Source organism: Castor canadensis, chromosome 3, assembly GCF_047511655.1.
Source record: "Castor canadensis chromosome 3, mCasCan1.hap1v2, whole genome shotgun sequence".
In the NCBI taxonomy this organism is placed as follows: domain Eukaryota; kingdom Metazoa; phylum Chordata; class Mammalia; order Rodentia; family Castoridae; genus Castor; species Castor canadensis.
The window spans coordinates 156,183,857-156,195,976 of record NC_133388.1 but is presented as its reverse complement, the minus strand read 5'-3'; the positions used below and the strand labels follow the sequence as shown (position 1 = coordinate 156,195,976).

The window sequence follows — 12,120 nt, the reverse complement described above, 5'->3', positions numbered from 1 at the left end:
TAAAACTAGGAGGTAGAACTTTGTGCAAATGCCACTTGTGACATTGTGAAATGCCCAGATTTTCTAGAAAACTTAACCATTATAGCCATTAGTTTTTCTTTTTAGGTTTTATGAAATAGTGACTCACTATACAGGCCCAGGCTGACCTCAAACTCATGATGCTCATGCCTCAGTTTCTTGAGTGCTAGGATTACAGACATATACTACTACATCTGATTTCATTATAGCCTTTAACAAAAAATGTGTAAGAATCAATGAACCCTCCCAAAAGCATGCATTAATTTCTTCACTTACACCCTGTTCAGTTGTTGGATAGTAGGTAACAAAGTCAAAATCCAAACATAGCACACCCAAAGTAATGCCATGACAAAGAAACAGGAAGGCTTTGCTTGTTTGTTTTGAGATACTTGAACTGAGGGCTTCATACTTGCTAGGCAGGCACTCTACCACTTGAGCCACTCCACTCCACCAGCCGAGGAAAGCTTTAATAATAATTTTTTAAAATTATATAAACACAGCTGGGCATGAAATCCCAGCACTCAGGAGGTAGAAGCAAGATCTTTAGTTCAAGTCCAGCCTGGGTTACAGAATGAGACTCTGCCTCAAAAAAATAAAAATAAATAAATAAAGGCTGGGGATGTAGCTTGGTGGTACAGTACTTGTCTAGCACATGCAAGGTCCTGGATTCAATTCCTTGCAACAAAACCAAACAAACAAAGTAACAATCTAGACACAGAACAAATATTAGAGAGAGAACATGACCAGAAAATCTATGTAGTGAGAACTCAGGACAGAAAATAGTCAAGCACCTTATGATATCTGCCAAATAGAAGGTGCTCAAGTACTTATTGAGTGAAATATTACTAGTCATGGAAGAAAGAATGACAGAGCCTATGCCTATGACTACTTTGGCACTTATTAAATAAGTCAGTAGGGAAACAGAATTAGATAGGAAGCTCACCTATATCCCAAACCATCTACAGCATCCTAATAAATTAAAAGGTTCTTTGTAACTGTGGGTAATTATTGTAAGTCACAATATACAATGAGTTACAGAAGCTAGACAAAATCATCTCCTGAGCTCACACAAATAATTAGAGCAAATATCATAAAAGCTTACAATAAAAGACCAAATAAATAATTTAAATGACTGTACTACTCTGGGACACAAACTGAAAAAGTTGAAAGATATGTAAAAGAGTCCAACAAAGGGCAGTAGAGCACGCCTGTAACTCCAGCTAAGCAGGAGGCTGAAGCAGGATAGTGAACTCAAGACCATCCTGGGCTACAGAATGAGACTCCTACCACCACCACTGAAAAAGAAATGGTGACATATTCAGCAGCTACGAATAGGCTTGAGATTCTATAGATGGTTTCACGCCTGGATTTTAATACATTAACTTATTTTCTGTCTTAAAACTATAAATTCTAAAAGCTAGTAAAGCCAGAAGGTGACTAGCAGGAAATAAAACTTATCAAGCATTCTGGCAAATACATTTGGTAAAACATTAACAACCTCAAAAGCTCATACTCCATATTCAATTCTAAAGAAATCAATCAGAAATTGATGAAAAAGTTTACTAGCATGTTTATGGAGGAATTTCTTATAGCAGAAAACAAAATAAAACAAAAATTAAAAAACCCACATGTGCAATAGAGGAATTGCTAAATCAACTATGTACTTCAATAAGACATTAATTTAAAGACAAAAAATTTTAAAATGGAAATAAGAAAATACAAAAGGTAATGCTTTCTGAGTGTATACAAAGTAACAGTGGCTACCTTTTGGTTATAAAATCAGACAATTTTCATGCACTAAGACTTCCTGCATTATTCAAGTTTTATTTTAATACTATGAATAACTTAAGATTGTTTTCAGAGATAAACAGCAGAAATTAGTACAGAATATGGCAATATGTACAAAATGCTTGGTACTACCATTATTATTTTTTTATTGAATTTTTTCCTATGCATATGAAATTTTAACAAAGTATTTATTAGGCAAAATGCCAAAAAAACAGAAAGTAATACAAAGGTTATGGAAAACCAACCTGCTGAACTTCAGCTGCTGTGCTCCTGAAGAGTTCAATGTATCTTTTACCCAATAAGTCTTTGTGCTTTCTCAATGCATTCTGTGCATATTCCTCACAAGCAAAGAGGACAAAAGCATCCCCTGTTGGCCTACCATCTGGGTAGGTGACAAAAAGGATGCCTTCTTTGCCCCCAGTGATGGGGCAATGCTGTCCAAAGAAGGCTACCACTTCTTCAGCTGTGGCTGTGAAAGGGAGACCCCGCATCCGGACGATGACTTGATTTTCCTTGGAGAGAAACTGGGCTACCTCATTGGATGTCCCTAGGGGAAGAAATATTAGAACGCATAGGGAGAAATAGTTAAGATATCAATTTTACCAAATTTAAAATAGTAAAATTCCAGGCAATGTCTTCAGTTCGTAATTAATACCCACACTCCTACTGAATTCATAGTAACATCTTAGGAATCAGAATTTTCTTTGCTCAAATTTGAAACTCTCCCCCTAGCAATTTCATAAAACACCCTTCTTAATTTAAGAAGCTGGTCAGATAATTAAATCATATGATATGACTTATTTTCCTCTGGGAGAGATAGTAAGTCACAATAGTTAAAGGCACAGGACCTGGATGAGGATGTAGTTCAGTGGTACTGTGCTTGTCTGGCATGCACAAAGCTCAGTTCAATCCCCAGAAACACATCAACAGTAATTTAAAAAAAAAAGGAGCATAGGTCCTGGAGCCAGAATACCTGGCCTAATCTTGCTACCCTGTTTACTAGTACATGACATTAGTCAAGCTTAACCTTCATAGCTTAATTTCCTCATCTGTAAAATTTACTTCATAAACTATGAGAAGTAGGCTAATACCTTTAAGCACTTTGGGTATGTTATTTTCCTTAGTACTTTTTATTAAGAAAGCTTCCAATGCATTCAAGTAAAGACAATAGTGTAATGAATATATTCAGTTCACACTTCCAGGATTTAATCAACATTCTGGCCAAATTAAAACATTTTGTACAGCACTGCCAGAGTGTAAATACCAAAATATACCATCATTCAACCTTATACAATAGTTAACACTTTCCTTAATAGAAAATTCTTATCACACTAGCCAGAGACAATGAAATCCCAGGCAAAATTGTGAATACTAGTTAACTTTGTGATTCTCAATTTGCAGTACATCTACCTTTGGACCCCAAGATCCAGTTAAGAGCCCAGCAACTCCAAATACAGTTTATCCCCAACCAATGTCAAATGCTACTTTGGAGCTTTGGAAACTATTAAACTTAAATTCCTGAATTTTTAAGCCTTGGGGTTTATCTAAAGAAAGAAAATGCAAGAATAGAAATATATCAGCTAACTGTGCTACAGTGCTAAGAGCATGCTTTTCAACAAGTTCTCCAATTGCAAAAAATTCATCAATGCTACATTATGCAGAGATACAAATGTTCTCTGTATTTAAGTGAAAGTTGTCTTAGTATAATTTGACATGAACTGTTAAAGTCTCTCAAAAGGGTCCATAATTCTTAGCTTCAGCTATTCTAGTTTTAGAGATTTATCCTACTGAATAGCACATACAGAGATACAAAAATATCCACTTGAAGACAAAGGGAAAAGTTGGTAGTAAGGTCTAGATGCCTGGCACAGATGCTTAAAAATTATGACACATGATGACAATCAAGGAAGAAAGTTATAAAGCAACATGAACAGAGCAACATAAAATTATAAAGTAGATGTATGTAAAGAAAAAAAAAACAGACAAACTAACATTGCTTCTGCATCTGTTACTTTTAGATTCTAAAGTTATGAATCACTCAAGAATTACAGAAAGACTAAACTAAACGGAAGGGTAAAATCAAAGTATGTTACTTACATGTATGAAAATGTCGTAATGAAACTCATTATTTTGTACAATAAATGCTAAAAATAAAAGTAATAGAAACCCTATCTGTTCCCTCTCTTTCTGCTCATATTTCTGTGTACACTACACATTCCCGAATGTAGAAAGTTACCATGTTTCAGGCCACTGATAAATTCTCTTAGAGAAAAATTAGAAGATTTCCAACAACCTAAGTTATTATAGCATGGCTGCTTGAAAACCATTTTCAGACTCATTTCTTTCAAGAACTACCATTTCTCTTTATACACAACTTTATGTGACCCTTTCACCTTTGTATAGTACTATTTTTAATGGCTATTTAACTACAGAAGGTTGGCTTGAACCTTAGGGCAAGTGTTACAGTACATTAAGCTCACTGATACTATACTGGAAGTTCCTTCTTAACTTTTTTTTTTTTTTTAAATCAGTTCCCATGTTTCACTGGGAAATAAAAAACATTCAGAATCCCATTTATCTACTCTCAGTACATATGTGAAATTTTAGATTCTTATTATATAACATTATATAACAGGCACTTACCACCAGCAATTTTAAGAAAATCTTCACCTGTTGCTTTGTAAACCTAAGAAAAGAAAGAGAGCTTAAAACACAGTTTCTGAGTCCTTCACCATATGTTAATGATCATTCAAGAAGTCAAGCGTCTTAGGTTTGAGGACCTACCTCAATGTACCGCGTACCCATGTGATGTTTGTGCCTCTGCAGTGCTAGGTCTCTGTGCTCCTCACTTACAAACCTAACCAGGGCTTCTCCATTCCTTCGGCCCTGGGCATTCAGACAAAGTGCTGCACCTCCCCTTTGAAAATAATAAAACAGGTGGCAGGTAGGAAAAAACACAGTGAGGAGAAAATGATAGCAAACTCCGCATCCATTCAGGACTGAGTAAAACATAGATCAAAGAAAACCAACTTGGCAATGTTGAGTCCTTTGAAGAACCTTGCGATATCTTGATCCGAAGACTGCCATGGTAAACCTCGTGCCCTGACCACAGTGTTGTCATCAATAAGTTCCATCTTGCTGCTGTGGATGAAGCAGAACATCAGGTTTCCTTATTGATGCCTGCAAGTCAGACATCTATCACCCCCTGCAAGGCAATGTTACCCATGGGGTCTTATTAATTGGGAGTTCAAAAAGACTTGCTATACTGACTTCCTTTACACCCTGGAAAGTTTTCTGGTTACAAGGTAATGTTTAGGTGGGTCACTATACTAAGAAAGCTACCTATGTAGGTCCAACACAGCCAGCTCATCCAGCAAACCACCACCAGCCAAAGAGCAGCTTGCTGGCCATAAACTCAAAAGCACCCAGGATCAATTCATAGGAAGCACAGTGCTCCCAATACCCTCACAGAACAAAAAGGATAGATTTAAATTCATTCTAAGATCTAACCAGTACACGAGTGGAGGTGAAATCCCATTTGGCAGTAAAACCTAGGATCAGAATAGAGCTGACAATTAACCCACATCAGGAATGTGTACATGTAAGTCAGAAATCTGCCATTAAAATATCTCTCCTATCAAACTAGAGAACCATCACCAGGTGTTTATGAAAACAGGTGGGAGTCCCTACACTTAATGAGTCATTTGTAAATCACCTATTACACATTTTGACACCTTTTGATGTTTTGTCCTTCTCATGGTCATATTTTCAGTAATCCCAGGACATTTTCCTAATGAGTCACTTTTTCCACAACTAAATAGGATTCAAAGTCTCTCCATGGGCAAAGCAGTCAGAAGTTTCTATTCACATCAGGCACCACACAATTCACTTCAGTGAGTGACAAATATAACCAGGTCTACCTGTGATCACAGAGATACCACCATTCCACATTCTATAAGCATTTCCTTTGCTTTAAAAGTACAAACTAAGCTGGGCACCAGTGGCTCACACCTGTAATCCTAACTACTCTGGAGGCAGAGATTCAAGATGATCACAGCTTAAAGCCAGCCGGGCAAATAGTTTGTGAGTCCCCCTTCTCGTGCTTGCTTCGGCAGCACATATACTAAACAGAGAAGATTAGCATGGCCCCTGTGCAAGGATGACATGAAAATTCATGAAGCGTTCCATATTTAAAAAAGAAAAACCTTTCTCAAAAATAGGGCTGGAGTGGCTCAAAGTGAAGGTCCTGAGCTCAAGCCCTAGTACCACCCCCCAAAAATGTATAAACTAATAGAACATATGTAATTTATCCCAGTGAAATCATGACCTTTTAAAGCCTATGATTTTTAGTTTAGAGTTTTCCAAATGAGAGGATAGCTAGATTTGAAAAGACTAAAATAAGAATAACAAGCCAAGTGCTAGTGGCTCATGCCTGTAATCCTAACTATCTGAGAGGCGGAGATCAAGAGAATCAAGTTTTTAAGCCAGCCTAAGCAAATAGTTCAAGAGACTTGATCTTGAAAATACACAATGCCAAAAAAAAAAAAAAAAAAAATTGGGCTAATGGAGTGGTTCCTGTGGGAGGGTGCCTGCATACCAAGCATGAGGCCCTGAGTTCAAACATTAGTACAACCAATAACGATAATAATAATAACAATAATAATAATAACGATAGATACAAACATAGGATGCACCTAAGGTCATTGAATGACTGAAGATGCGAACACTTCATTAAATTTTAACCCATTATCCAAGCTTATTTTAAGTAACAAATGGCCTAACATTAAGAAATGACAGCAAAAAGTAACTAAACAAAGGGAGTCTTACACACAATATGAAAAAGAACAAATAAAACAGCTCTAATGAATAGAATTCACTTACCAAGTGCCACTTTCAAATTTGTAGTTTACTCTCTCTGGATCAGAAAACCTGTGATCTAAAATGAGAACATGAAAATCATTATTTTAGCTACTAGAGAGCAAAAGCACAGCTGCAGGAAAGGTGGTGGGATCAAGTTCCAGGACAGCATTATTTCCAAAGCAATACTTACTGTAGGGCTCTGAAATCATTGCTAAAATTATATTTCCCATATCTTCAACTTGAGAGGCTCCATATCGGGAGACTGAACTATGCTTGTCAAAGTTTAAACCTGTGAGATTAAGTTAAGGAAACATTTTGAAGAGGTAAAATGATGTTACTGGTAACCCCAAATTAAACTCATAAAGTCCCAAAATGCCAGAGAAAATTCTGTAGAAGTCTCAACATAACCCTTCCCATTAGTCAGGACACTCATACTCCTTGACATCTCCACCTGCTCTCTTGGATCAAATGTCCAAGTCAGTCTGGTCCTGGGTATTATGGTAATAAAAATTCTGTCTAAGTAATAGCAAATGCATGAATAATAACCACTTTCATTTCACTTTGAACTATAAAGAAAGCAACAAAATTAGACTACTTCCTTCTATCTTTAGATATAAATAAGGCCATGACCATGTAACGTAACTGATATGGTTACATCAGTCAAGACATAAAAAATGACTTATTAAAAGACATTACATATTTTGGCATAATGTTTATAATGGATGCTTCAGATTACCGATGACACTATTTCCATGCTATTACTCAGAACTTCCCTTCCAGAATACTTTTAGAGCCTTATAGGAGATCCCATCTTTGATAGTAGCAAATACTAGTCCTTGGAGGGTAATGTTAGAAACAATTCAAGAACAGTCATCAGGCTGGGATGTAGCTCAGTGGTACAGCACTTGCCTAGCATGCGTGAGGCCCTGGGTTCGATCCCAGCACCAAAAAAGACAAAAAAAAAAAAAAAAAAAAAAACCTCTCCCCAAAAAAAAGAAGAGTCATCAATGGCACAGCACACATACTTTTGCTTTTTTGAGCTAAAGGGATTTAGTCTTACTATGTTGCCCCAAGCTGATCTGGAACTCCTCCCACCTCAGCCTCCTGAGTGCTGAGAATATAGGCATATATCTTTCATGCACAGCTAACATAGGGTTCTTGACCATGTCAGTACACTGTTTGAGTAAACCAGGAAACATGGCTCTTAAACACATGGCTCAACATCACAAGAAATTAAGTCTTATAATTTAGTAATCTTTCTAAAATAAGCATGTATTTCTAGCAAAAAATTTACCTTATGAAACAATCACTATAATGTTTAATTTCAATATTATAGTCTTTTTGCACTGTATATAAATTTTTGTAAATTTTATAATGTAGTACAATGTACACTGAAGATAATACTATGAGTTGGGCAAGATGGCACAGGCCTGTAATCACCTGGCAGAAGGACTGAGACCCTTTCTTTGTTGGGGATAGGGAAAGTTAATACCAGACCACATATTTTTTTCTAGCGTTTAGAATGAAAACAGGCATTTGGGTGATGGTTACTAGAATATTTGCCTTGTTTTACACTGTTTTCTAACTAGTATAAAAAGCTTTAATAATTAAGATAGATGTAAGGGAAAGGTCTGTATGTGCTGTTCAGAGAAAACTAAGAGGATACATGTTGAAAGAATTCAGAGAATTCGCACCACTAATTCCTAACAAGTTCAGCCAATCATTGGGAGAGTTAATTCAGTGAAAAAACACTCTTTTTTATTCTCAGTTTAAAAATCACTTTCCATTTCACCCTGGGCTTCCTCCTTCTTTTCTTTGTAAAAAGACATTGTTAGAGCAAACTCATCTTTGTGTTGTCTCTCACCTGGCCCATCTCTCCGTAGATAATACACTATTCAAACTACTTCACCTCTCTAAGCTTGAGTTTATCTATGAAGATAAAGCTATGATAAGCTGTTGTCAGTGGCTCATGCCTATAATCCTAGTTACTTGGGAGGCTAAGATCAGGAGGATTGAAATGTGAGATTAAGTGGGCAAATAATTTGTGAGACCCCATCTCCAAAAGAACCAGAGCAAAATGGACTGGAGGTGTGGCTCATGCAGTAGAGTGCCTGCTTTGCAAGCCCAAAGCCCTGAGTTCAAATCCCAGGACAACAATAACAAAAAGATTTGATAATCTTCCCCTCCCCAGGCTTTTTTGTTGAGGCAGGAGGATCAGAGTTCAAGGCAACCTTGAGCTACATAGCAAGATCCTATCTTAAAACAAACAAACAAAAAGCAAACAAACAAAAAGCCCAAAGTACAAAGCAAGCTTGTAATAAGAGATGTCCTACTCCCCATCCCTCTTCCTGGAGCCCTCAGTGACCACTTTCCTAACCCATGATGAACCAGACACTTTGAGGGCTGCATTTATGATGAAAAAATCTGAACTCAGCAGTCTCCTTGTTCATTCCCACAGGATAATCATCAAGCTCAAATGGTAGATCATGTCTACATGCTCACCCCTGCCCTTTATATCATGTAGTGATGTAATAAGTGTGCTGCCCACTGAAGGATCAGAACATCAAGCAACAGATTGCAATGACCACTGATTTTTGGCCACTGATTACCTGTGGAAGGAGGTACTATAAAGTATTCAACCAGTGCCATTTACAAAGAATGACAGAAAACCCAGAGCCAAAGGATGAAGACACTGGGGAGACAAATGCCCTAAATTTTATGGAGAGGAAGGAAGGGTTGTAGAGATCCTTACAGAACAAAGACTAGTCATGAGTAGCCCTATCCTACAGATTCTGCCACCATTGTCTGCAACTTTGCAATTCTAATAATACCTTTAGTCTTGTATGGGCCTACAGTAGAGTAAAAATTACCCAAGAAAGTGGAGACCAACTCGACATATAAACCATGTTTCTTAATCTTTGCACTTATTCTGCATGTAAACCACACAATTCTTTGTGAGAGGGGGAGGTTTTCTGGGTACTGGAGGATTTTTAGTAGCATGTTAACCTTCACTCACTCCCCAGTTGTAACAACTAAAATGTCTTCTAGTAGGTAAAAATACCTAACGGTGAGAACCACTGATGTAAAGTCATAGTTCCCAACAGCTCCGCCTCCTACCATCTGCTCATCTCTTAGAGAAAGCACTTACATATAATATATAAAAGACCTTTATTGGGAAGATTTTTGCAGAGAGTTGGCCAAGAAAGCACTGCATGTAGAGCAACATGATACACTGTCAACACCGGGATACACGTGGAACCCCATCAGCAAATACATACGCGCACCTTAGGAAACCTAAAAGAAAAGCACCCACTTATACAGGAGGTGATCCTTCGTCCTCAGCATGGTTTTGTGCAGCTCAGAACAAAGAATAGATTTTACAGGTTTATAGGATTATAAAAAGAAGAATATAAGCAGAGCCCATATGAGGTACACAGACCCTAAAATATGGACTATCAGGTCCTTTACAGAAAAAGCTTTGTCTCTGTCCTAGAGGAATGGGGGTGTCCAAATAGAGACACTACCACAGGACTGTTGCCCATATCATAACTTTCCATCCCAAAACACAATACTGGGAGGAAATTCAGGTTTGGAGAAATAGGAACGTAAAAGGATTTTCCATTCAAATCCACTCCATTAACTCATCTATAAATAACAAGAGATTATATAACCTCCTCACCTTTGCTTAAGTAACTTCTTATAAACCACTCTTATCTTCTTAATCCCCTAACCAAATTGGACTATGAGTAACCGCCACATAGCACCAAAGACTTCCCTACCTGCTTTCAGCAACAACCATCAATTTAAGAGTCCATCAGATATTATCTCTGCAATAAATTACTCTCTTCTACTGTATTATTTACATTTCCTGGCACCTACCTTGCTCTGATCTTTCTACCCTTCACAGCCCTGAGAGCTTCTAAAAATACACTGACATAAATAAAGGCATTTATTAAACACTATTTTGTCCAAACTACCATCTATTTCTTCCAGTTTTCACAATAACCTCACCAAGAAGATAAAGGCACTGGGATTAACTGACGTTCCACAACCCACTCAGTCACCTAGCTGGCAGGAAATGGAACCAGACTTACATCACAGCTCTGATGTGATTTTGTGTACAAAATTCCCTGCACCAAGCTTAAGAAGCTTTGCTTAATTTGTTTTGTTTCGAAAATTCATAGATAAAAGCCAAGTGAAGGAGATAGAGATCAAAAGTAAAAATGTGAAGTCTCCTTTCTGTGTTGAAACAGATTTGTAGGGAAAGAATAATTTTGCTGAATTCTCCTTTTTAATTAAGAATATGTTGTTGGCATCCGGCTAACGTGACTCTATGTAACACGCACCAACATGCTTCCCTTTGAGCCATCACAGAGGTCAGCAGCTCTATGCTGCTAACAACTTTTAAGTCACCCGACCTCCTGCATGCTCAAACCTCCTCCTTAAACACACATACACCTCTCTCAAGTTTGTTCAACACATAATCCTCACCCAAATTCAACACAAATAAAGAGGTATTTTTTAAGAATGTTGTATAGTGCCAATTCCTTATCCCATCAACGTATATAGTTAGTTCTATTTTGAATTACTTGCTGCACAGCTCATCTTGAGAAGATGAGTCTGGCCTCCTGATTTATGGCTTTGTCATGCAATTTACTCATTCTGCCCTTGAGGCAGCACAACAGCACAAACAGGCTTGGCCAGCTTTACAAACAAGAAGTGCCAGGAGGGAATGAGGAAGGGTACAGCCTAGCATGGTGGGAACAAAACTAACATTTCAGGCTAGAATTGAGTTAGAGCACTGGAGAGACTTTGCACCACATGGACAAAGAGGAAAGTTTTCCTTAGCATCACCATTGGTGAAATAGGGTAAGATTTCAGCACTGCTTGTATCAGCTGAAGGTATAATTTAGAGGAAGAAATTTATGCAGTTCATTAGTATTAGCTTATCTACTAAAAAAAAAAAAAAAAAAAAAAAGTCTTTCCTGACTGACAGAATGGATACACAGTTTTCACTTGTAATAACATCTTTTACAAACTTTAGTTTTGAGTTTGTATCTGAAAATCACACATATATAATAAATACATTAGCTGTGAACCAATTAAGTTTAAAAATCTATAATTAAATCCCAACTCAAAATCCCATCTCAGAGCCACTGTCTTTCCTGCCAAAGAGACCTCAGAAGACAACTTTGTTATATCTCTTTTTACTGTTTTCTTTTTTATTTACAATGTGACAATTACATATGTTGTCAGACATTAAAATATCTATGGTAGTGAAGAAAAGAATAGCAAACAGATACAACATAGCAAGACAATAATCAATGGTATTCTAAGAATTGAATTTCCTATAAGTATGTGAAGGAAAAGGGGGAAGAAAATGACAAAGTGTTAAGATTACCCTTATACAAATGAATTGTATAAGTTAAAAAAAAAATAGGTTCTATTCCCAAT

At 37.1% G+C, this 12,120-nt stretch overlaps 1 protein-coding gene and 1 pseudogene across 5 annotated transcripts in view; one reads left to right on the top strand and one right to left on the bottom strand.

The window, feature by feature from the left end:
• Esrp1 (epithelial splicing regulatory protein 1) overlaps window positions 1–12,120 on the bottom strand; it is a 55,237-nt gene that overhangs the window by 30,862 nt on the left and 12,255 nt on the right. For all 5 annotated transcript variants that reach the window (XM_074068856.1, XM_074068857.1, XM_020178226.2 and 2 more), the window contains exons 5-10: window positions 6,857–6,955; window positions 6,688–6,742; window positions 4,837–4,947; window positions 4,591–4,723; window positions 4,450–4,492; window positions 2,052–2,353 (exon numbers count right to left, since the gene is read on the bottom strand). In XM_074068856.1, the coding sequence (XP_073924957.1) occupies window positions 2,052–2,353; window positions 4,450–4,492; window positions 4,591–4,723; window positions 4,837–4,947; window positions 6,688–6,742; window positions 6,857–6,955 (743 nt within the window). The remainder of the gene's footprint in view (window positions 1–2,051; window positions 2,354–4,449; window positions 4,493–4,590; window positions 4,724–4,836; window positions 4,948–6,687; window positions 6,743–6,856; window positions 6,956–12,120) is intronic.
• Window positions 5,906–6,000, top strand: LOC141422032 (U6 spliceosomal RNA; annotated as a pseudogene).